Source organism: Lepidochelys kempii, chromosome 2, assembly GCF_965140285.1.
Source record: "Lepidochelys kempii isolate rLepKem1 chromosome 2, rLepKem1.hap1, whole genome shotgun sequence".
NCBI classification, from domain to species: Eukaryota; Metazoa; Chordata; order Testudines; family Cheloniidae; genus Lepidochelys; species Lepidochelys kempii.
In genome coordinates, this window is record NC_136381.1 from 22,261,716 (window position 1) to 22,288,274 (window position 26,559).

The 26,559-nt window shown below is 39.2% G+C and overlaps 1 protein-coding gene across 4 annotated transcripts in view; it reads right to left on the bottom strand.

Moving 5' to 3' along the window:
- FAM91A1 (family with sequence similarity 91 member A1) overlaps nt 1–26,559 on the bottom strand; it is a 57,134-nt gene that overhangs the window by 22,643 nt on the left and 7,932 nt on the right. For 2 of the 4 annotated variants that reach the window (XM_073330189.2, XM_073330187.2), the window contains exons 3-17: nt 26,042–26,193; nt 24,687–24,744; nt 22,406–22,473; nt 20,897–21,010; nt 19,978–20,068; nt 16,897–16,959; nt 14,573–14,715; nt 13,537–13,575; nt 13,274–13,386; nt 12,353–12,471; nt 11,760–11,872; nt 11,412–11,498; nt 10,295–10,427; nt 2,794–2,942; nt 451–585 (exon numbers count right to left, since the gene is read on the bottom strand). In XM_073330189.2, the coding sequence (XP_073186290.1) occupies nt 451–585; nt 2,794–2,942; nt 10,295–10,427; nt 11,412–11,498; nt 11,760–11,872; nt 12,353–12,471; nt 13,274–13,386; nt 13,537–13,575; nt 14,573–14,715; nt 16,897–16,959; nt 19,978–20,068; nt 20,897–21,010; nt 22,406–22,473; nt 24,687–24,744; nt 26,042–26,193 (1,577 nt within the window). Of the gene's footprint in view, nt 1–450; nt 586–2,793; nt 2,943–10,294; nt 10,428–11,411; nt 11,499–11,759; nt 11,873–12,352; nt 12,472–13,273; nt 13,387–13,536; nt 13,576–14,572; nt 14,716–14,746; nt 14,854–16,896; nt 16,960–19,977; nt 20,069–20,896; nt 21,011–22,405; nt 22,474–24,686; nt 24,745–26,041; nt 26,215–26,559 lie in introns of all 4 variants that reach the window. The other 2 variants (XM_073330188.2, XM_073330190.2) reach the window with 2 other exon arrangements.

Below are 26,559 nucleotides of genomic sequence, written 5' to 3' on the forward strand. Positions count from 1 at the left end.
CCGAACAGTCTCCAGAATAAAGGGGATAGTCTTAACCATCTTCTCAGACTCTGAGAGAAGCACGCGTGTGAAAGATTTTTATTTTTTGTTTTGTTTGGGGGATGAAGGGAGAAGAGAGAAGATCTGATTCTCTAAGGTAGAATCCTTGCACTCTGGAGTAGAAGCCTAAATCTTTCCCAGCAAAGATATGCTTGCTCCTCATAAGTCTTCTGCTACAGCAGTCTCCTATGTGTCCAGATAGTACTCCTGAACAACCACCACCACCATCTAAAGTGTTTACTTCATACTAAGAGGATCTGCAGTATGGTGTATTAAATTAAAGCTAGGGAAAGTAGCGTCAAGTTTGCTGGAACAACACTGATACAAACAGCAACAGAAGCAATGAACAGTTCCTTCGTTGGGAGAAAATTCAGGTTCCATTTGAGAGAAAAAAGAAGCATATAAACATACCTGAAAAATATCTGGAAGTTTTCTAAGCCTTGTCCCTTTAGACAGCAATAGGGATGGTGGTCCTTGACCAGTAATATGGTAAATATACAATTTGAACCAAACTGAGCTAACTTCTGGTATAGCTGGTCCAATATGCTGAAGAAAGATCAATCAAAAAATGCAAAAGCATCATTTGAATTGCAACTATTACAAGTACAATTATAGGTTAAGAAAAAACGGCAGAACTTTGTTATTTTACTAGAGTTTGGTACACTTAAATAGTAACCCTTACAAGCAGATAAGACTGGCCTCATGGCCAGCAGCTACAACACCTCACTATTACATGGTGAATCCAAGTTTTAAGATTCCAACTCAGCTGTCCCTTCATTCCCTGGGTATAACAGAAGATGGGAAGGACACTCTTGCTTGAAAGCTAGATTTGTTAAAGTTTGCTAAAGGTACAGTACATACACACCGATTAGACACTTGCTCAAACACAACACTGTAAACAAGCTGGCTGTCTTATAGAATTTGGTTACCAAGTTGACGACATTACTTACCCTTTTAATTTATACTGCACAGTACGTTTTGCTATTCTAACGTTCACTGCAGAGGTCTGATACGTGAAGCTAAGTAATACACCAAGTAAAACTCAGAAAGCAAGTTACAGTAGCTTCACAGATGATTATATAATGCACTTTCCTAAATTATTGAAAGCTGATCCCCCTTCTGGAAAATTAAGCCTATGGCACCCCTTCTCCCACAGCCCTGGCATATGTAGTGAATGGGGTATACATCTTAATTTATTTACCATTCAGGATTGTTTTAGTTATTTATTTTTAATGAAAGCTGACAACCTGGAGAACACATCAGAAATCTTCTTACAGCCTCCCCACACATTTAGTTCTTCAGACACCCCCAGGGGGACATGCCCCAGCATTTGGGAAAAATTGACAGAATGTGTCATGTGATGGCAAGTCAACAATTAAAACACTGTAGCGCTTTAATGAAGATGCTCTAAGCCAGCAGTTCTCAAACTATGGGGTGGGCCTCCCAAGGGAGATGCGGGTATGCATCAAGGGAGGCAAAGCGGTGTCCCTTTTTCTTTTCTTTTCTTTTTTAAAAGAGCTCGTGCCGTCAGCTCCAGGTCGCTGGGGCTCATGCAGAACGGCCGTGCACGCCTGGGAGGCGGGGATAAAGGGGACAGCCAGAATAGGGGGACTGGAACACATGAGTTATGAGGAGAGGCTGAGGGAGCTGGGATTGTTTAGCCTGCAGAAGAGAAGAATGAGGGGGGATTTGATAGCTGCTTTCAACTACCTGAAAGGGGGTTCCAAAGAGGATGGCTCTAGACTGTTCTCAATGGTAGCAGATGACAGAACGAGGAGTTAATGGTCTCAAGTTGCAGTGGGGGAGGTTTAGATTGGATATTAGGAAAAACTTTTTCACTAAGAGGGTGGTGAAACACTGGAATGAGTTACCTAGGGAAGTGGTAGAATCTCCTTCCTTAGAGGTTTTTAAGGTCAGGCTTGACAAAGCCCTGGCTGGGATGATTTAACTGGGAATTGGTCCTGCTTTGAGCAGGGGGTTGGACTAGATGACCTTCTGGGGTCCCTTCCAACCCTGATATTCTATGATTCTATGAATAGAGAGTGCTACTTTAGGGAATAAATTAAGGGCTTCATTACACCACCCTTATTGTTATGGCACAGTATCTTACTATGTGCTACTCAACATGAGTACAGGGTAGTGAAGTAGGTTCTAAAATAATATCTCTTCTAGAGGATGCAAAATATTTATTTTGTTTCCTGGCATTTTTTATTTATAAATATAATCTTCTTACTATATATGTTCCATTCTATGCATCCGATGAAGTGGGCTGTAGCCCACGAAAGCTTATGCTCAAATAAATTTGTTAGTCTCTAAGATGCCACAAGTACTCCTGTTCTTTTTGCAGATACAGACTAACATGGCTGCTACTCTGAAAACTGATAAGAGAGTAGAAGACTTTATTTCCAAAGGGCTCACGAGTTCTAAGAACATGAATTCAAAACGTTAAATATATATATAAAGGAACATCTGTCACAGAACTTTTTAACTAGAGAGATAATTACTACGCAGACATTTAGTAAATAAATTCAGCTTAATAAATATGCACATTATACCTCACTAAACTCTGATTTTCATGAAACAATTGTAATATAATAATACGGTTTTATGTGCAAAATCATTTAGAGCAAAAAATTCTAATGAAGTTTCTATGAAAAAGATCCAAAGAAAACTGCTTTTATGTTAAAAGTATTAATTCAAAAATGAAGTGCAATAATATCACAGACTCAGATTCCTTTCAAAGTGGATTTTCACCTGGGGGGTACAGCTGCTGATGGGTCGAATTTCATTGGTGAGCGGCGCCATGGAGACAAGTAGTGTGTAGTTTTTGTTTAGAACTCTACTGCAGGTTGCAGGATCCAAGCCCAGCAAACTCTCACATCGTAAGAGATCCAAAGGAAAACCTACATTAAAAAGCATCAAAAGACACTTTGAATACAGCTAGAAAAGGAACATACACAACCAGTAACAATTCTAACAACATATGAATCAGAAAAGAATCCAGTTCTTTCCCCGAGATGTGTTGGTTCTTCAGGCTGAAAGTAGAAGAGTCTAGTCTGTCACTAGAATAAGGAGATACATTATTTTTACAGGCCGGTTTTTCAGAGTTGAACTTTTAACATTAAGCAGCTTGGCTTTTGACTGTTTAAGCTAACTCAGTATCTTAAACAGGTATTTGTGACTATGTTCTAGATGTTTTATAACAAACCATTAAAATATAAAGTTAAATTGGCATCTAGTATGCTTACTATGGAGCAAAAACATAGGTCAGAGAAAATGGAATACATAAAAAACTAGCTGCTATGTTGCTTTTTACTCAATGCTATGGAGGTGGCCAATGCCAATGTTTTGGCCAGCAAAGGATTACATCTAGCACCTGGAATCGTGGAAGTATTCAAGGATACCCTGGCATACTGATGTACTACTACAAAGCAGTATTTCAAATCTATGCCTGAACTTAGTCTCTGACAGAGAAGCATAACTTATACCTCACTGCCTACTTGACCATATGAAGAAGACAGTTTCCTACTCAGTGAATTACAAGAGTCAATATCTAATATTAAAGAAAAATTGTTATCTGTTCTTCAAGGTGTGGGTGCAGACATGTATTCCACTCAGATACGAGTGCGTGCCCAATGCACCAAAGCCGAAGAACTTTGCCTAGCTGTACCCATAAAGATGGTACTTGTACCTTTGGCCATTAGCCCCTCCCCAGCAACTGACCCCCCACAGTTCCATCCCACCGAATGTCAAGAGCAGAGACTTCGATGCAGAGGAAAAGGAGGGTGGGTTGTGAAATACAAGTCTGAAATACATCTCAAAGAACAGCAATTACAGAACTGATAAGTAGTCATTTTTTATGTCAGTGGTTGTAGTTGTGTATTCTACTCAGGCAACTCACAAGCAGTAATCAGATGTGGGACTTGAAGTCTATTTAAATAATGATTATAGCACTGTCTTCACGAAGTTTGTATCTGACAGAGATGCTGTGGTAACTAAATAACGTTTGGTAAAAGTACGTACAGAACCCATATCACAGCCTGACAAATGTCCAATATTGAAACATTGCTGAAAAATGCAATCGATAACACTTGGGCTCTCATTAAATGAGTCCGTAATGTCTGTGGGGATGCAGATTGATCTACTCCATAAACTGTAGTAATGCAGGAAGTTATCCATCTGGAAATTATCTGCACAGAAACCACCTGACCCTTCATTCAATCCGCACAGGAAATAAAAAGTCAAGGAAATGTCCGAAAAGACTGTCCTCTCTAGGTAAAATGCCAAGTACTGTCTCACATCCAACATGTGAAGTCATTGGTCACGTGCATTTGAACGCAGTTTAGGAAAGAACACTGGTAAGTAAATCACTTGGTTAAGGTGAAGCTGTGAAATAATTTTTGAAAAAAAATTTGGATGTGGCCCCAGCTATACTTAGTCTTTGAAAAAACATGTATATGAGGGCTCCAGTAATAAACCCTGCAGCTTACTTATTCTTCTTGTGGATGTTATTGCAACAAGGAAAGCTGCCTTCTGGCACAGAAAGGGACTGAGAAAAGGCTACCAGAGGCTCAAACAGAGGCCCCATCAGGGCAGCTAAACATACATTATGGTACCACAAGGGAATTGGCCCGTTCACAGGTGGGTGGAGATGACTGACTCTTCTCAGAAATCCCATTACCATGGAGTTCATAAAAACTGACTTCCCTTGGATGGGCAGATGAAAAATGCTGAGATCATTGCTAAGTGAACCCTCAATGAACTGACAGAAAGACCAAATGATTGAAGGCATAGCAGGTACTTCAAAATGTCCTGAATATAGGCCAGTAGCAGCTGAACTCCCCGAGCTAGCAATCAAACTGAAAATCATTTCCACTTGGCCAAATAGTAGCCCTAGAAGATGGCTTTCTACTCTTAAGCCACACTTGTCAAACAGCTTCCAAATATCATTCCTTCTCTTCATCAAACTGTACAGCATCCACACCGCGAGGAGCAGGCTGTTCAATATTGGATGCCAAATCTGACAATGATCAGTAGGTCAGGATAAAGAGATATGAGCAGTTGAGGGAATCAGAGGAAATCAGAGAACCAGCACTGCCTTGGCCAAGCTGGTGCAATGAGAATCAGTCTAGCATGATCCAACTTCAGTTTGAAAACAACCTGTGTGATGACAGAAATCCCAAGGAAAGGCATACATGAGTGCCAATCCCCAATTCAGGTGGAAGGGATCTGTCAAGGATCTTGGACTGAGGCCCACCTGGGAGCAAAACTAATGGGCACTTCTTGTGGTCTTTTGTTGCAAACAGGTTGATAGTTGGAATGCCCCATACTCCGAAGATGGACCTTAACACACTGTTCTTCAGAGACAACTCATGATTCTGAGAAAACACTTTGCTGAGGTGATCACATTAGCAATTCCTCATCCCCAGTAGGTGAGCTGCTGTGGGTATGTTGTTCTCCCTGATGCAAAATGCCAAAACTTTACTATCTTCTGACAAAGCTGGTTGGAGTGAGGACCCTTGTTTGTTCACATAGTACACCACAGTGGTATTGTCAGTGAGTATATGAACCTCTGTGTCTGATGTGTGACCGAAAGGCCCAGCCTGCATTGTAAATGGCTCAGTGCTACAGGATGTTGATAGGAAGGAAATATTCCTATCTGTCCACACTCCCTGAACTTTCAAAATCTCCAGATATGTTCCCCAACCTATGGCAGAGGGATCACTAATGTTATGATCCATGGAGAACAGATGAAGGAACACCTCTGCAAACATTGATTTGGTTCCTCCACCACTTGATGGACTGCAGGATGGGTGGCAGCACTTGCACCAGGGTGTCCAGCTACTAAAAATGTAGGTGATACATCAGCTTAAGCCAAACCTGAAGATGACGAAGATGTAGTCTCGTATCCTGGACCATGTAAGTACACATGGCCATAAGATCCAATAACTTCAGGCATACCCAAATTATGGAAGAAGGGTAAACTTGGAGGGACAGACAGAAACAACAATTATCTGAAATCGTTCCCCTGGCAGGAATACCCTTGCACTCGTACAATCTAGTAGGGCCCCAATGTACTAAGTTTTGTGTGGTACTAAAGTTGATTTTGCTTTATTTATTATTAGACCTAGATGACTAAAAAGATGCAGAGTGAACCGGACATAGCTGAGCAATTGGTCTCTGGACTTGCCCCTCACCAACCAATTGTGCAGGTAAAAAAACATGTATTCCTCTTCTCCTGGGATGTGCTACTACTATAGCCATGCATTTGGTAAAAACTCAAGGAGCTACAGGAGAGAACCATGTCTTGATAATGCTGCCCCTGCAACTACAAATCTCAGAAACAGCCACACTGAAACAGTCATCTTCAACATCTAGGGCATCAAACCAGTCATTTGGGGGAGGATAGTAGCTAGGGTAATCATGTGGAATCTCATGTACTTAATGCACCTGTTGAGACCCTTAAGATCAAGAATAGGTCTCAGGAAATACTGCGAGTAGAATCTTTTCCCCTGATATTGTAGAGGGACTTCTTCTATGGCCCCCAAATCCTGCAGAGTCCACAGCTGCTGGAGATGCAGTGACTTGTGAGAGGGGTCCATGAAAAGGGATAGGGTGGAGGACGGGGCACAATGTGGGAAATGGAGAGAAATTGAATGGCATAACCTGATCCCACAGTGCTGAAGACCCATTTGTCTGTGGTAATAGCTTCCCAACCACTGTGGAAGTGAGAAAGGCCATCCCCGAACAGCTGCAAGTTCACAACTGGAATGCTGCTCTTGATCTGACAGTCAAAACTGCTGCTTGACAAAAGTTGAAGGAGGACAGACTGGCTGATTAAAAGTTAGACCCAGGTGGTCTTCTCCTGTATGACTTATTCCCCTTTCTAGGATGGTCCTTCTGTCTGCCCCAACATGCTGTCTGCCAGAAATACCACTGGGACAGGTATTGCTGGTGCTAACCAGTAAAATACCCTTTGGTTTGGGTATAAATCCCCAACACACACGAGTCCTTCAGTGAATGCAAAGTCTCATCTGTTCTGTCCAAGAACAAAATATGACCACCAAAGGCTTTTTGCATTTTGCTACACACTCTGAATTCACAAAATCATATTCTGACAGAAGTGGCTAGTGATTTGCAATGCGCATTTGCAAGGAGGAGGCTAACAAATTTTCTCCCCAGGAGATTCATCCTCTCAGCCTCTTCATCCTTGGGTGTGGATATATATCTCTGCTGTTACAAGAACAGAGTTAGGGGCAGGATGAGATTGAACACACTCAAACACCTGCATGGGAACATAACACTTGTCCATATGTTTTGCTGTAGAAGGCAAGGAAGCTGGGGTATTCCAAAAAGTCTTGGCAGGTTCTAATAATGCTTCATGTAAAGGGAACTACACTACTTGTGCCAAGGACTGAATAATGTCAAGTTGGGTGTATTTTCTTGCACAAACTCCACTTGAATACCCATAGCTGAAGCCATTCATCTGAGAAGCTCCTAATGGAGCTTAAAATCTTCAGGCACTGGGAAGAAGACTCCAGTACCATGAAGTCATCCAGTGATGAGGGTGATGACAGAAGTGGAGCCACTGGAACCTTCTGCAGTAATACATGCTTCTGTATGAGTGGTTCAGACTGAACCTGCTCCAAGGAAGCTGCCTCCATTTGAGTCTGCAATATAGGCAGCTGAGCAGATGATACTACAGGTTGGTTGGGCAACCTAACTCTGGAGTGAGTCAAAGACCAGGACTTTACTGAATGTGGAACATCCCACAGAGCTACTGGGTATAGGGATTTGGCACTAATGGCCAGTATGCACTAGACCAAGAGCCCATCTCTAATGTAGGAACAGTGCAAATCCTGGTACCAATCGTGGTCCACAGGAGTTCTCCACCATCTCCTAGAAGTGTGTCTCAAGGATGAGGGAGAGGGGGAAGATGTCCCTGAGCTTGATGAACCTTCAAAGTAACAGAAGGTAACACAGGAGCCATCCTGCATGGAGTGAACAAACATCACGCCTCATCTGAGACCCAATACGCTGGCTGTATCAGCATCGGAGGTAAGAAAAGGAGTCAGCACCTTGAGGACTGGCCACGATATCACATTCCCATTTGGTACTAACACTAAAGATAGCACAGACGACAGGGTCAGTACTCATTCTAAAGATATGGTCTGTACCACAGTCATCATTGGTGCCACAGATGGCAACAGTTCCAACGGACCACTCAGTACTGATAAGAAAGCAGTGGTCAATTGTCCACTGTGAGTGTTAGGCAATGCCGGCAATTGGGATGTCTTTGGCATCACACCAGGCAGCACTGCCCATATCAATGGTTTCTGGGCTACTGAATGCTCCTGAGTAATTGGAGAACCAGGAACAGAGAGAGGCAAAGTAAGTCTGACACTGCCTGGTATTCTAGTAGCAGGGAAAAAGTCAATGCTGACATTGACAGTACCAGCATCTCATGGACGGCATCGGAGTCAACAAGTATAGTGTCGAACTGATGCTGCCTTGGTAACAGAGCAGATAGCCCAGCTCCATCTCACATCCTGGTAGATCAGTCCACACTCCTCCTGGAAGAGAATGATGACAGCTCTGAAGTAGCTGCAGTCCATTTTGTGAGACCTTTTTCTCGGAGGACCCAAAGAAGGAGAATGATCTGTCTTCCTCCTGCGAGAGGAATCAGAGTCTGGCTGAAGAACATAAGTCTGGCTCTAGCTCTGAAGTTGTTTGAGAGGCCAGACGATCTGTGGAAGTCCCTTGTACCAAAGTGGGCCTCGTGGTCTACACTCAAGTGCTGCCTGAGTCTCAAGTCCATTGCCACCTGCATTCTTTTTTTTAAGAGACTTGCAGATGGAGAACCTTTCTCTAATGTACCTTTCTCCTAGTCACAATAAACACCTCATGTGGGGATCACTATTGGGAATAGCCAACCCACGTACTGGACAGTGTTTGAATCCTGGTGACAGCATCCCATCAGGATGACAAGTTAATCTAACTATTCTTAGCTAATACTAGTTAACTATTTATAACAAAAACTCAGAAGACTGAGATAAGAAACAGCATGTGGGAAATACCACATGAAATGCTCCAACTCTAGTTGCAGGTAGTGAGAAAGAATGGAGGAGGTTGGGTGGTGCTACCCTTCAATAGCCAGGGGATGGGGCTAATGGCCACAGGATGCAAACTCTGCCCCTATGGCTACCACTACGCAAACTTCTCTGACTTCGGAATGCTAGGTGCACACACACATGCACACCTGAGTGGAATACACATCTCCAATCACTCAAAGAAGAACTAAATGTCTGCTACCAAATCATATTACACTTTTTCTATTATCTGCCATTATACCACACTATAAAAGATACTTGGGCTAAGTATATTGGTGTAAATCTGGTGAAATACCATTGATTCAAGATAGCAGAGCAGTACTTAGTTCACTTGCTTCCAAACAATTCTCTCTATAGAACAGAGCAATACAACTGAATAGTATGATTCTGCCTTCCAAATTCTCCCTTAATTTATCCTGTGAGGTGCTGAGCACCTAAATATCCCAACTATGATTAGCATGGAGAGTGCTTAGCACCTTGCAAGATCAAGCTCTTATTTGTTAAAACAAAACCAAAAAAACCAACCTTATTGATAGATTTTGTCATCACAGAATTGCAATTTTGGGGTATATTTCAGGCCCATAGAGATAGCTGAACTAGCAGCAAGAAAAAAGTTTTGGCAATTCATCTTGATGATGGATTTTTGCAGTGAAGCATGTTTGGAATTTTTTTGAGGGGAGGGGGATTTTCACAGGCATAAAGGACAACTAGGCATTCACTTGTGTGTGTGTGTGCACAATGAGAGTTTTGCCTAACTCCCCTCTGTGCCTTTGAAATATCTCCACTTAGTACATTTAGTCATGCAGAAATATTCCTCCTTTACTATCCTTGAATGTGTGCGTTTTGGAACCAGCTCCCTCCCACACCAGCCCAGTTTGTCCTTGCTCTTGCAGTGAAATCAATCTAGTGCTTCGAACACCAGTCCTACTGCCATGTAAGTGACTTATGTGTCAAATGTGACAAGGATGGATCACTGGAGGCTCAACACAGGCAGCAGTGGACTGAAAGGCCCAATTTCAGGAAAGCATCCCATTCAGAAAGGGCACTTAATGAGAAAACTCTTTTTAAAGAGAACACACGATAGATAAACAAACATAACTCCGAGAGACTGGACAGTTTTCCCAAAACAGTAACTTTCACTATACCATTATTTGGTTGTTCAGGTTGTGCAGCTTGTGCCACTAGGTCCTTGTTATGCCGCAAAAACAGTATTGTGTTTCTCAGAGTAAGTGCATGATCAAAGTATCTCTGTGCCTCCCCTTCACCTGTGCTTTGAACCTAAACAAAAAATCATATAAAGGTGTACATGTTGTATACTGTTTCTGTAAATACCAGTTCCACAAATACGAGATTAAGAAGTTATTACAAACATTCTACAGTCAGCATTTAAAAGGTGCAACTGCCTTCCAGTTTTTCAGCAAGACTGATCCATAGCAACCATCAAGTTAAGTGAAAGCTGGCAAAGCTTGTCAAATACTGTAATGTTAAGTATATTAGTAGGACATTAAAATTAGGGGAAGGGAGGAATCCAAAAATATATATCCAACAACTGCAGTTGTACTGTATCATCATTGTTCAATATAACTGACCACTAAAGGGGCTTCTGTGAAAGGATGCCATAATAAAGTCATAGCAATTACAGAAAAAAAATCTACAAGTATACAACTGTATAGTCATCTTAAGAAATTGGTTGGTTTGTTTAAAATTATGGTAGATATAAGATCTAAAGGTTTAAAAAAAATAAATAAATAAAACCACAGGTCCAGAAAATTATGGCCTGCAAATTCCAGTCCTTAATGACCAAGTTTTCAAGGGCATGTGAATGCAAAAGTATGCATATTTACAGATACCCAAATCCAGCAAACAAAAAGCCAATGCTAGCACACAAGTTAGTGGTTGTGTGAACATGTATCTACAGATGTATGCACATGAGGGTTTGTGACGTTTAGTGTATTTTCATATCTTCACTTAGTGACTGCACTTTTATACATGCACTTCTGATAATGTCATCTTAAAAAAAAGTCATTTCTGGCACAGACATATAGGACAGTCTCCATTTTAATGGGACATAAAAAACTGAGGATCGAATATTCCCACGCATGTGTTCCTACCAATATTATTATGTACAAAGAGGGGTAATAAGAAGCTCCTAAAGCAAAAGCACAAGACAAAAATACATATCAAATACTGATAGTGTAAAACACACACACACAGAAACATCTTAAGCTCTGAAAAACTTTAGACTGTATACAAGAGGGTTACCTTTTCAAGTTCCAAAAGAAAACTGTCCAGAGATTCATCTGATAATTTTCCAACTTCAAACATAGTTACCGCATGACTTTTCAAGTTCTGCAACAATATGATCCAAATATATTGTATATAAGATTTTTTATCTTTCACAGATTCTTATCTCTGTGAGTGGGAGATTTAACATATATATTTTTGTAAAATAAAGACAAAATTTGCCTAAACAAATGATCATTAAAGTTCCTAAGCAATTGATACAAAAGGTCCTAAAATCATCAGAGCTGCATTATGCTAAAAGCCAAGACTTAAAGTGTTTTCTACACATTTGATCTTCACATAGACAAACTGAACAATCTGACATACAGGTGAAAGATTCCCCATCATTAGAAAGGCAGTGAGAGTTGAATCAAACAGGAATGCAATACGCTTTGTGTGTCCACTAGACAGACTCAAGCTGCTCACGCTGGCTGTGTCAGCTATAAAACAAAGAAAGAATTTGTAAACTTATTTGTTTTATTTAAGAATAAAGACAATTTCCTTAAGCAAGCCTTAAAATCATAAAACTAGATCTACGTATGAACTAAACAAATAAAGCATAAAGCCCACACTATGCCATACTGAGTCTTATACATATTTCCTCGCCATTATTGCAATACTATATAACTCATCAAATTTAAAATTTAATTTTGCAGTAATTTTATTTTCATTCAGGAAGAATTCTACTAACATTCATAATGCAGACTGGTTAATACAGCACTTTTTTGAGGTGGGGAGATGCAATAAGAATAAAAAGTGGGAAAATAACTCAATGCATTTGATGTTAGAAGTATTTCCACAATCTGCCTCTCTCTACATATTCTGGTTGGGTCTATGAATAATTAGCATTTATAACCTCAAGGCATTTTACAAACATTAACCAATTGATTCTAATGTATCAATTTAATATGGGTGCTAACCTGGATCATCTTGACTGTTGGTGTCAGTATCTGTAGCTGATGAACAAGCTTCCTGTACAGGAGTCCTGTTTTCCCCACTGTCCCATGAAAGGAGCATCTTTTGCGGATCCAAAGTACTCCTATTAACAAAGTCTGTATCTATTATCACTGTAGCACCATGGCAGCAGCTCTGCCTGCTAATCTCATGGTACTTCACGCATGCTCAGTGGCAGATTATGAAAACCACTGCAAGTCCTATCAAAGCCAGATAAAACATTTCACACCAATGTAGAAAACCTATTTCAAACTATCCCTCAGCAAGACGTCTGAATCCTCCAACTGCTGACTACAAAAAAGTTCAAACAGGTTTTATTTCTCCTTTTTTAAAAAATCATTACCAGACATTTAAGTTTAAGAACAAAACAAGGGCCCACAGGATTGCCAGAATGCCCAAGTACTGCAAGCTGTCTTGCCAACCACAGAAACGCACCGCCAATTAAAAGTATACACACCAACAGCTGCACTGAGAAAGGCTGTCATGGTACTACAATAAAAACAGCAACTTTTAGTTTTTAAAAATCAGGAAATAATCTTAAAATTCCTAAAGACACAAATCAAAATACAGAATAATTACAAATTCACAGCCATAAGACATTAAAGCAAGTACACAGTCTGTGTTTCAAAACCAAAATGCCAACACTTAAAGTATTATTTGCAGCATCTATGAGCGAATTTTACCACCAATAACCCTCACATATACCCAAGAGCTACACATATGTTATTCTCATTTTATATATAGAAAATGAAGGAAGATAATTAAATTATTGTCAGGACCACAAAGGAATCACAATGCCAGACGCAAGGGTAGAATTTAAAATGTCCCACCTCTGTAGTCAAAACTATACTTTTAAAGTAGCTCAAGAAACATGGCAAGATACCTACTTCAGTCGATTTATAGACGGAATGTTCCTCCATGATGAATGAAGATTTTCCAGATTCATTACTTGGCCTTTTTTGTGAGCAAAACCCAATCGACAATACATGGACACAGCATTCTGAAGAGACAAAGACACACAAGAGATCAATCAAAAACTGCTAAGTTTCATAATGTAGTTTTAGTATCTATTTAAGAAGCCATGTAGTAAAACATTGGAGGATTTTCACTTTGGACAATTAGATGCTTTGGATGTACTATGCAGACATACCTTCACCAGTGACAGGTCTATCTCTAGAACATTTGCAAGCTGAAAAATAGGAAACAGATAAGAGACAAAATAAGAAAAATTGATAAGTGATTCCAGGACTCATTTGCTACTAGCCAAGAACACCTTTTCTAGTACAAGTTGTACAATCTATTGTCATTTCACAAGTGGTTAAGAGAAAGGAGAAGAAATGCTGAAACCTCAGTCCAATACTCCCTTTCTTGAGCAGCAAGAGATTCAGGATCAAATACTCCACTGTTACACTCCTTGTGCAGTAATTTACAGCAGTGTAGATTACATGCAAAGTGGATGTAAAATGCTAACATTTCAATTGATTGATTTAAGCATTCTACACCCACTATACCCAGTCAATGAGTACAGAGGGCATTGGAGAATCAAGCCTAGTCTTACAACCTGATTCTGTTTTGAGAAGTGACTGTGTAAAAGTGACACTTACTCACAAAATCTATTCCCTGTGCTTTCATTGTCCCATCCATTCACTTTGGTGACAAAGATAAAAATGTACTACTTTTTACTCCTGTTAAAACAACAGAATCAATCCAACTATGAGAGGGGGAAGCTGGGTTCTATTTTTCTTGTGCATCATCAACTAAATTCCAATCACAGTTTTAATCTATCAGTTACCCCTGAGCAAACCCACTTAAGGCAATGGAGCTGTATATGCCCTGAACTAAGGACATAATTTGGTCTGCAGCATTTTTATTACAAAAGATTGAAGAACTCAGCTTGACCTCAGGAACCCCACAATGCCTTTTTGCAATCACTTTTCAAAGTAAAAATGCACCTCTAAGTAGAGACAACAAAGTAAATAAGCAACAAGTACTATGAATATTAACTATTTGCAAGGATCGTTCGCTAAAACTCCCACCCCATGTTGTTCCTATGCACTGCTCTTTTTGCCAGGGGAATTGTAGTGCTATTTATGAAAAAAAAAGTTGTGTACTTCTTAATATTTAAAAAAAAAAAAAAGCAACTAGCACATTCCATAAAGCACTGAATATTGTTTCAAATCTCTTACCCCTAGACTCATCTCTGGAAAGCTACATACAGTCATATGGCTGTGGAGATGGACACTGACAACAGGAAATGCATTTCTCTCTATCTGTCTTTCAGGTACTTCACCAGCCTGTTTTACTGGCCCTTCCAGTTTCCTCCACCTCCCTGATGCAGAAACAAACTAAGCATTACTTACCTCTGCCACATTAGTGTGTTCATCTATTGAAACAAATATCTTGTAGAGAAGAGTTTCAAAGTAATCACCTTGCACTCTGTTCATTACAAAACCTTCAAGTGGAGGCACTGGAAGGAAGAATTATTTTTAATACTATGGTTTAAGAGATGTAAGTTTTCAGAGTATTTTGACTGCTTAAAAGCTGAAAGGTTTTTTTAAAATAAAAACTAAATTTTATTCTAGTTCAGACTAGGGGTTGTCAAGGTTCCTTCCCCACTCTGAACTCTAGGGTACAGATGTGGGGACCTGTATGAAAACCTCCTAAGCTTACTTTTACCAGCTTAGGTTAAAACTTCCCCAAGGTACAAACTATTTTACCTTTTGCCCTTGGACTTTCGCTGCCACCACCAAACGTCTAACCGGTTTTATTTTATTAGGAAAGAGCCCGTTTGGAAACGTCTTTTCCCCAAAAATCCTCACCAAAACCTTGCACCCCCCTTCCTGGGGAAGGTTTGATAAAAATCCTCACCAATTTGCATAGGTGACCACAGACCCAAACCCTTGGATCTTAAGAACAATGAAAAAGCATTCAGTTTCTTAAAAGAAGAATTTTAATAGAAGTAAAAGTAAAAAGAAACATCTCTGTAAAATCAGGATGGTAAATACCTTACAGGGTAATCAGATTCAAAACATAGAGAATCCCTCTAGGCAAAACCTTAAGTTACAAAAAGACACAAAGACAGGAATATCCATTCCATTTAAACAAACAGAATCTAACGCATATCTAGCTAGATTACTTACTAAATTTCTAAGGCTCCATTCCTGTTCTGTTCCCAGCAAAAGCATCACACAGACAGACCCAGACCCTTTGTTTCTCCCCCTCTCCAGCTTTGAAAGTATCTTGTCTCCTCACTGGTCATTGTGGTCAGGTGCCAGCAAGATTATCCTAGCTTCTTAACCCTTTACAGGTGAAAGGGTTTTTCCTCTGGCCAGGAGGGATTTTAAAGGTGTTTACCCTTCCCTTTATATTTATGACAGGGGTAATTTACAATATTTTCCCTCCAAGTTCAGATTTATTCTTTCAGTTTCTCTGGTGCCTTTCCAACTTCACACACCTCCCAAAACTTAAACACAGTTAAAAATCTAAAATCATTCTATGAAATATTTTCATTCAGCAACTTTCTAATCAAAAAATTTCCTGTTGATATATTCTCCCACAATAACTAAAGCCATTCTGCCCAGCTGTATCATAAGACCCCACCTAAATCATCCTGCAGTCAGCCACCAGCCCATCCACCTGTAAAAACTCCCAGCCTACTTAAAAGGTCTATGAAAGAGACTAGCTTTGTACCATGTCTGAATGGTTAATATGTCTGGACTGTGGTGGAAAAAGGAGAGAAGTAAAGAGTTGAGGACCCAACTGCAGTTTAAGTATCTTGCCAGGTCTAAACTGTAGCAGTGTGAGGTGGTCCCTCTGTAACCAGCTCCCAAACCACTTAAACCAAACACAATTAAACCTTGTCCTTGAAATTCCATCCCAAATATCTTGAGAGCTAGTGCAGTACTCAAAATAATAGTAATTGCTCCCTGAATGTTGCCCCATTTATCCAGTGGACAGCCACATTCTGTAGAAGCTCAAGTTTCCACATGGTCCTAAAGGACAGCACATTAGAGTAATCAAATTTTCAGGTGACAGAGGCATGAATGATGGAAGTGAATAAGCAACCAGTACTATGAATATTAACTGAATCAGAAGGAAAAGGTCCCTCTTCTAGACAGATTTTTTTTTAATATGGTTAAGTTTCTACATTTATAGTATCCTTGTTAACTGCAGATACAACAAAACAAGGACAATTGTTTAAATTATACTTAAATGTCTTCAAGGACATGTCTTCCTCTCTACATATGTTAAAAGCAGCTTTATTATTTCAGACAGAAATATTAGTTGAAAATAAATAAATATTAGCATCAGGATAAAGGACAAATTTTTAGCAGCAAGTTGGAAAGCCACTGAATAAACAAGAAGAGTTTTCATCCATCTTGGTATTATGTTTAAATAGGTCACTTTAATAGAAAAAGACAAGCAACACCCAAAAAAAGGAAACCTAAATTATCTGGAATGAATCTCTTCCAAAAAAAACATAGCTACTACTGCTAAAACATACACTCACCTGCTATACAACTGTCATCAGATATTGGTACATCAAGGTAAATAAATCCTTTGTTATATAAACCTTTAAAAATAAAAAAGGTATGTCATTTTACAAAGATGTTTACCCAAGTACTAATGATACTAGTAGACGCTACATTTTTTTTCAAACAATTCAGGAAGGTTTAACGTCTCCCACCCAACTCTCCCGAATGATATACAATTATACAGCTATGCACAGACCAGAAGACTAAACAGAACATTAACTACATTACACTGAAGCAGAATCCTAAATTATTTACAGCACAAAGGCAAGGTACAATTTGACTCTCAACCATATATTTACTTCAGAAACAGGGATTAGGAAGGTAACAGGGTGTGGAAAGAAGGGTGATCAGAAATTGAGGCAATTATGTTTATTGCAGAAACATGGGGTATAGCTACACAATAGTTAATCTGGACTCTTGAGGTTTAGCGTTTACCCTCTACCATCCACACAGAAAGACCTCTGACTCAGGTTTTCCTGGCTGGGGGTGTGGGTTAGAGGCTGGGCTCTACTTTTAATTGGGCAGGAACCCACACTGAAGACGCAGACTTAACTCACTCGAATGCTGATAGTCCTCCAATGCCTTCCCACAATCCACCCCCACCTGAAGGACAGACAAGTTCTCTCACAAATGACTGGGAACCAATCCTACAGCGTCTAAGTACAGACAGCCATGGCATGTGCCCCCAATATACACGGGCATGAATAAATACTGAGGTCAGAGTAATGAAGGTATGCCTTTGTAGTGGGGATACTCATGCCTTTGTAGTGGTGACATTCACATCAAGACTAAGATAACCTGAGTGCTCAACCTTGGTGCCAATCACCCAGGTTAATTGTGTAGCATAAACCTAACTATGGAGAGGGATTTCAAAGGGCAAGACCAAGAGAGCACATTTCAGCATAACTTGAGAACCCTGACCGTTAACTCTAAGAATTGTATCATGAGCGAATAAAGCACAAACCTTGATCACCCAATGTATTAGGTGTCTGATTTATTGCCTTTTGTTTATCTCTGACCTTAGGCCAGAGAACTTATCTACTCCCTGTTCAGTACAGCAGAAAGGACACTACCAGCACTCAATTTTTAAATGTGTGTGTGTGTTTTTATTTAACTCATTCTTGTATCCAAGTGTTTTCTTTAGCCCATGATAGGATATTTGAGGCTAACTACCTCAAAAGTTAACACCTCCAAGAATCATTTAGTTACTCTTAACTATTTAGCTCTGAAAATATTATGAGAAACAGTAGAAATTTTCAGAAGTAAATTGCCAAGTCAACAGCCAACCAGGCAAGCAACCTTGATAAGATACAGTTTTAGCACAGTAGGGATTTGAGTTGCAGCTGTACATCGTATTTAATAATACAGATTTACTAAATTGAGTTCAGACTGGACTTCTGGCTTATGTTAGGAATTGCATTGCCTTCTAAAAATAAAGACACACACAATATATAATGGACTACACACTGACAAGCCTGCACAGAGTAGGGAGCAACACATACCCAGACAGGCTGTTAAGCACATGTAATGCAAGACAGCCTGTTGTCATAGGCCAGGAGGACACACGGCAAGCTGACATAACCCAAAGTGGCGTGCTTTTTACTGCTTTCTCAAGGTGCCATGTTCATTACTGCAGCAGGCTCTCAGTTGCTGTGTATGGCAGCATACACACAACAGATTTTAGGCCAACCAAACACTTGTCCCCTTAAAAGCCCATCCCACTGGTGGTCCATATTTGCTTTTTCCACCCATGAGACAGGGCACGATCCCTCTGCACACCCACGTTGGGCACACTGCTATTTGTGCATTGAGTTTGCACCATTTTCTTTCGTCAAGTACAGGCAGCACTTAGCCCTAAATACCTTGTAGGGTCGCTGTCAAGCATTTTCATAGTTTTTGCTTTTCTTAAACCCTCTACTGTTCTTACATCTACTCAGAAGCTTGAAATTAATCTCCCTCACTCTTTCTACAGAGTTTGTCCTGTTCCATTTAGCAAACACTGAATTTCTTAAAAAGAAAAGGAGGACTTGTGGCACCTTAGAGACTAACCAATTTATTTGAGCATAAGCTTTCGTGAGCTACAGCTCACTCGGATACAGCTCACTTCATCGGAGAGAAAACCTTTTGAAGTGATAAACACCCATTTTTTCATGATCTGTGTGTATAAAAACATCCTCACTGCATTTTCCACTTTTATGCATCCGATGAAGTGAGCTGTAGCTCACGAAAGCTTATGCTCAAATAAATTGGTTAGTCTCTAAGGTGCCACAAGTACTCCTTTTCTTTTTGCGAATCACAGACTAACACGGCTGCTACTCTGAAACTGAATTTCTTCCTGCTCTTCTTATGGGAAATATACAGTATAGATCAGCAGCATCAATGTCACCAATGATTTAGGTACAGACAGCTCAGGGAAGAGGGTTTGTTAGTCAGCTTGGGCTCCCTCTGCTGGCATGAGGACATGACTCAAAATATTGTTGTTTCTACAAAAACAATGGAAACACACACAGGTTCTCAGCAATAGAGTGGTAGACCTTTGGGAAATCAACAAGAGATTGTCCCCACCAGATCATAATATTCTTAAAAGAGTCCCATGTTTGCTATCTAATAGTGCTCTTCACAACAGAATCAATTACTATTTTAAAAGCTCTCCCCTCCCCAAATAGTATACATGTGATGAATAATAGCAAATTGAAATAATGTCCCTCTCCCTCATTTGGGTCAACACAACCTTGATATCTACAAATTGCATAAGTATGAGCTTTTTAGATGTCGCTGTGGGAAAGTCATTGTATCATTTCAAATAGAAATAGAGCGACAGCTGCCAAAATAAATATATACCGCTAAGAATCAGTGTTATACTATTTAGAAAACATTATTTATAGGTGATTTCCTCCACTCTTGTTTTATTCCATAATATTTTCCTTCATCTCTTAGCTGTACTAAATGCTTCAGTCTCCTATTTCCTTTTATTCCTAGTTTGAAATACTGGTCCTCAAATTTTTCCTCAATAAATTCTACAGTAGAAAGAAATGCCACATTTGTTAAACACTTACTGTGAACTACATTGTAGTCCAGTGATCCAGCAAGTTGAGGACCTGAATCAATTATCTTGTCAATAACAGATTTCTCAGATGTAGTACAAATCTATGTAAAAGAAAACATGTTAATTTCTAGTAATATCTGTCTACCCATTTTACATACAGTCACTCAGAATGAAAAGTTTTCAGCTTTAAGTCAGTGAAAACTAATAAAGGCATCTTTACACAAGGAAGTCAGTATATGAACCACAGATTTAAGCTTGCCACAGTTGTCTAGTTTGTTACTCTTATCTCTGCAGAAGTAACCTCATCACAAGATTACGCACACCTTTGGAATCTGTATTTAGTTTACTGCTTGCTGAAGATTTAGCAAGTGAAGTTCAGACTAAAAGAGAGATTTTAAAATTCACTGATGATACAGTGCTCAACCTTTAGGTAGGGTTGTGTATCTTCAATACAACTTATTTAACTATAACAGTTCTAAAACAGATTAAGTTTCAGATCTAAATACAACACCTCTATTTAAATCACTTTACAGTTATGGGATTTTGGAATACAAATAAACTGTATCTGAAATGTACTAGATTCCATCCAAACATTCAATTCCTGCTTTGAACAATTTACAATCTAAATGAAACCAGCAACATAATATAGTTGATTCATTTTGTTTCTTAAGACATATGCATCATACAGTTTATGGACATTCCTTCAGGGAAAAATGTCTTTCGCACTCATGCTGAAATAAGTTTCCTCATACTATATAACCCAGAAGTCAGAATTCATAGGAAAAGAGAAAGTATACCAATAAAAAAAACCCTTACCACTATTTCCATAAGAGATTCTACTGCATTAAGAGATAAACAGTACAGATTTGTAATCTTCCCCCATTTTCTCAGTAATTAGCAATGTCTAAATTTGGCTAAACACACAATACCTTAATGTCATCCTCTGTGATGTAGCCAGCCTGCACCACCCACCAGGCCTCTATGGCAATCTCCACTGGCTTTACTGGTAGCAGATCACGAGCAGTTTTCCTTCTGAAAAATTTCTGCAGTGGTACAGTCCATTTGAGATTGCACATGTTAAATGTTATTGATTACAAATAGAGATGTTCCAGTTTCCTTTACACCATAAAAACAGCTACTTGTAAATGATTACTCTCCAAGTACTTCATACTTAGGCATTAAACAAACATTGCAGGATACCTTGGGATGTGGGAAAGCTGCTGATTTTTATTCCTAATCCCCTAAGGTCACGGAATGCACATGAATATAGCACACAGGGATACAGACTTTTTTTTTTTTTTAATACATTCTCTCCACTCCAAACCAAATAAAAATGGGAAAATGAAAACAAACCATTTGTGTGTGTACTCAAGTCTGCTAGCATGAAGTCCAGGCCTGAACTATTAAAAGCACACTAGCATTTTATTAGCAAAAAAGCAGAGCCTGAAGATACAGGATAGCATACAACATATCAAATGGAGTGTTTTTGTAGGCAGAATGCTTTACAAAACTAATAAGCAATGCATCATAAGAACACATATTCTGTTTATTTCTATCAACAGACAACGATTACACTGTGTTCCAGATGAGCTACAAGCTACTATAAACTTCAGTTCATGAAAGAACAGCTAGAGGGTACTGTTGTACTGATATGGTTAAGATTACTCTTCTCACATTCTATAAAGCAGGCCCCTAACCTTTTTGCTTCCCTCAGCCTACACTAAATCTCTTTTAACTTGGATACACAATCCTTTGGCCAAAGGCGCAATGCTGTAACTGCAGACAGAGCACTTATGAATTACTTATTACATTCTTAAAAAGGAAATTATTATTGTAAACTGAGCTTGTAAAAGGGCCAGATCATGCAGACATCAATCATGAGATTAATCTTGATGTCATCAGTGAAACTGATCATACACAAAAAAAGGGCTGAATGATCAGACCCAACACTGCATCCTCAAACAAGGTGAGTAGTATACAAACTAAATAGAATTTACATTAGCTACTTTGATAAGCTTTTTGAGACACACACCAGAGAAAATTCTGCTCTCAATTATACCAGTATAAATATGGAATAACTCCACCAATACCAATGGAATTACTTCAGATTTATACTAGTCAAAGGAGAATTTAGCCCCTTGTCTTTGTGTAGAGAGGGCCTTAGACAAAACGTAGCCCTTAATAAGTAGTAATAAGATAACATGAAGCTGCAGAAATTTTATTTTTTTCTAATTTTTTTTTGCTTTTTACCACAATTAACAAAGATATTTTAATAGCTTTGAAGAAACATACATATGTTAGTGTATTATTATTTGATTAATCATAATTTTACTAAAGAGGCACATGGCATCCTACCCCCATCTAGAACAGTTTTGTCAAGATGGAGCCAGGCATGGAGAGGCAGGACCCACAGAAAGAAAATTAAGAACAAAACTTACTTTTGATGACCTGCACTGGTTCATTAGATCAATATACTGGTTTCTTCCTATACCAAGAAGCCGTAGACCTGAAAAGTAAATGTTTGATTTTACTTGGGAAAAAAGTCTATTTTTAATTGAAGATGTGAGAACATATTATTCTCATTTTTAAAAGTAGTTCTGAATATCAAGAATGTTTTCAATACTTCCCTCTTTTTTTCTAAAGAAAGAGGTAAACAGCACCAAAAATAGATCCTGCGAACTTCATGGTAGCTACATCTCTGCCTAAGAGCAGAATTTGGCCCCATTCATTTCTTTTGCCCAGACTGAATTCATAGATTCCAAGGTCAGAAGGGACCATTGTGACCATCTAGTCTCACCTCCTACATAACACAGGCCATTGAACTTCCCCAAGATAATTCCTAGAACAGATTTTTTTTAAAAATCACCCAATTTAGATTTTAAAATTGTCACTGATGGAGAATCCACCAAGATCCTTGGTAAATTGCCTGATTATTTAATGGGCAAAAATTGTCAAAAAGTCACACCTTATTTCTAATCTGAATTTGTCTAGCTTCATTTTCCAGACAGTGGATCATGTTATATATACACACTCTTTTCTGATATACTGAAGAGCCGATCATTCAATATTTGTTTCCCATATAGATACGTATAGACTGTACATCAAGTCACCCCTTAACTTTCTCTCTGTTAAGGTAAACAGATTGAGCTCTTTGAATCTACCACTGTAAGGCATGTTTCCTAATGTTTTAATCATTTTTGTGGTTCTTCTCTGAAACCTCTCCAATTTTTCAACATCCTTCTTTAATTGTGGGCTGCTGGAGTACTGGATACACTATTCCAGCAGCAGTCACACCAGTGCCAAATACACAGGTAAAATGATCTCTCTACTCCTACACAAGATTCCCCTGTTAATGCATCCCAGGATCACATTAGCTGTTTTGGCCATAGAATCACCTTGGGAGCTTGTGTTCATGATTACCTATCATGACCCCCAAATCTTCTTCAGTCACTGCTTCCCAGGATAAAGTAAAGTATAGCCTACCTTCTTTGCTCTTATATATTTACATTTAGTCATATTAAAACACATAATGTTTGCTTGCACCCAGTAGCCTATCCAGATAGCTCTGAACCAGTGACCTGTCCTTTTCATTATTTACAACTCCCTCAGTTTTTGTGTCATCTGCAAACTTTAACAGTGATGATTTTGTGTTTTCTTCCGGTCATTGATAAATATGTTAAATAGCATAGGACCAAGAACCAATCCCTGCAGGACCCCACTGGAAACACACCCACTTGATGATGATTCCCTGTCATCTTACTTAATATAGTCGGAAGAAAAACAAATGTAAACTTATGTTTTTTATTTTATGACACAAGAGTCACAGCACAGAAAGAAAAGAGTCACCAAGATCTGTCCAACATCTTCATCACCTCAGCCTTACCTTCAGTCAGCTGGTAGTAATAACTATGCCAACACCAGACACTACGGAGTTAGCTGGATTTTTAAAACGGCTAGACATTTAATACTCACTTACATGACTAAGGTTACAAAAATTTTAAAAAAGGGAAAAATTAGCGGGTGCTCTGCATCCACTGGCAGCCAAGCTCCCCACTCCTCGCCTCCTTCTCCCCACACCTGAGTGCGCCGCGTCCCTGCTCCTCTCCTCCCTCCCAGCACTTCCCGCCCTCCCACCATCTAATAGCTGTTTGGTGGTGCTTAGGACTTTTTAGGAGGGAGGAAAAGAGGTGGAGGAGCGGGGAAGGGTTGTGCTCAGTGGAGGAGGTAGAGAAGAGGCAGGTCAGGGGTGGGGACTTGGGGGAAGAGGGTGGGACGAGGGCGGTGTAGGGGATGGAAGAGGGGCAGGGTCGAGCACCCACCAGGCAGCGGGGAAGTTGGTGCCTATGGTGAGGATACCAGCTAACTTGAGTGCTGATATTCCTGCTGTGCCTTCCTACAATTCTCTCACACCATGTGCCCAGAAGGACAGACAAGTTCTCCGACAATTCACCGGGAAAATCACAGAGCAGCCCAGATTACGGCAGCACACAGAACCATGGATTATGTCCCCAGAAGTCCTATTAACACAGGAATCCAGTACCAATGAGGACACAGCAGAGGATAACTCTGCATGAAGAGACACCCCTACTTCAAAACTACTACTTACAGGTGCTACACCTTTAAAAAGAAGCTGTGATGCAACTGAAGCCTTCAAACTGTTTTCAGAAACTGCAGTTATCTACCTCGCTAAACATAAGAATGCAGCCAGAAAATACTTACAGTCAGCAGCAGTAAAGTTAGGCAATGAATCATAGCTTTTTTCACTGTTCATTATATCCTTTAAAAAACAACATACAGAAAAGAAAAAAGCTTAATTTGTAGCATGAAACACAGTTTTGGACCAATGTAGTCCACTATTTCAGAAAGGGGCATTTCTTTGATATCAATGAGCATCTAAAACCTAAAATAATGTGTGTATTTTCGATATAAAAATCTATCCCTCAAATTGAAGAATTTGAGGAAGAAAATCTAGCCTGCTAAAATCAGTTAGCACTTTTGAGAGATCTGGCTTACTGTAAAAGTGATGCGAGAACTGTACCAAAAATTATATGCTTACTATTAATGATGATCAGATCCCTTAAAAAGTTATATTGTAAAAACCCCAGAAAGCCTGACAGGCAAATTACTAAGGGTCTAAGTCTATTTCCATTAAAGTCTGTGGTAAAACTGGAGATGTTCAACCAAACAGGGGAAGAAAAAAGCACTAATGAAAGTAGCTAATAGTAATCACAATAACAATTATCAATTTGTTCTACATTAAACTGTACGCATCTTTTACTCAAATGACAAAATATTATGTGTACTGCACCCAAGAGAAATGACAGAAGGTTGCCAGCAGAGCTGGTTGGGCATTTTTTGATGAAAAATGCCAATTCACCAAAACTGTAAAAGAGAGTCAGTTTTGACAAATTTCTCATTTTGAACATTTTTTAGATGTTTCAAAGTTGTCAAAATGGGCTGTTTTGACATTTTCCGAATGAAAAAGTTCCATTTTTTTCAGGTCAGCATGACTTTTTGTTTTGACATTTAAGTTAATTTGCAGTAAAAAAAAAAAAAAAAAGTTTAAAAGGTCATAATTGAAATAAAATGTTTTGATTGATTCAATCTGAATTTTTTGGGATTTTCAGTTTGCAAAAAATTAGGAGTTTTCAATTGATTCAGGACTGGAAAACCATTTCCCACCCAACTGCAGTTGCCAATCCCTAGCTCTGCAGATTTCAGAGTAGCAGCCATGTTAGTCTGTATTCGCAAAAAGAAAAGGAGTACTTGTGGCACCTTAGAGATTAACAAATTTATTTGAGCATAAGCTTTCGTGAGCTACAGCTCACTTCATCGGATGCATTCAGTGGAAAATACAATGGGGAGATTTATATACATAGGGGTAGGCTGAGTTGTGATTATGAGCACAGTTCTGAAGAAGCTTTCCTTCATGCGGCTCATTAGCAGCAGCAGTCTCTCCAAGAGCAAACAATAACAGTCATTTGACTGGCTGGCAGACATTACAATGCTACAAAAAGCATTTCCCAAAGGACAGAGCATGACATGTTTTGTTTTAATTCTGTTCCCAAACTCACCTCCATTATTCCTGTGTAATACGAAAATGGTGTTATCCTCAGGCCTTTTACCATGATGTCAGACAAATGATAAGGGTACAGCATGAGATGATCTCTACTGTATTTTAACAGTTCCTCATAGTATTTTCGTTCTTCTTTCTTGACATGCTTAACTGGGGGGAAAAAAGGTCAGGCTAATATTCTGTTACACTGTTCTCTCAAAATGGTGCAGAGATTATATTTTTACACTTAAACTGCATGGCAACACACAAAAAAGGTTAGTCATAAAATGGTATGAAATTGACTTAAGAAATAAAAGGGGGATCCAAAGATGTTGAGCACCACCATCTGCTATTAACTTCTATAGGAGATGCAGGTGCTCAGAGCCTCTCAGGATAAGGTTGGAAATCAGAAAGATTACTTGTGATAAGATTAGCTATTAAGCTACTAAATAATCTCACCAGGAAATAGTGAAAACCCAATGAGAGTAATGTAAAGCTAACTAAAACGTAGCACTGAATAATATATTGTATGGAGCA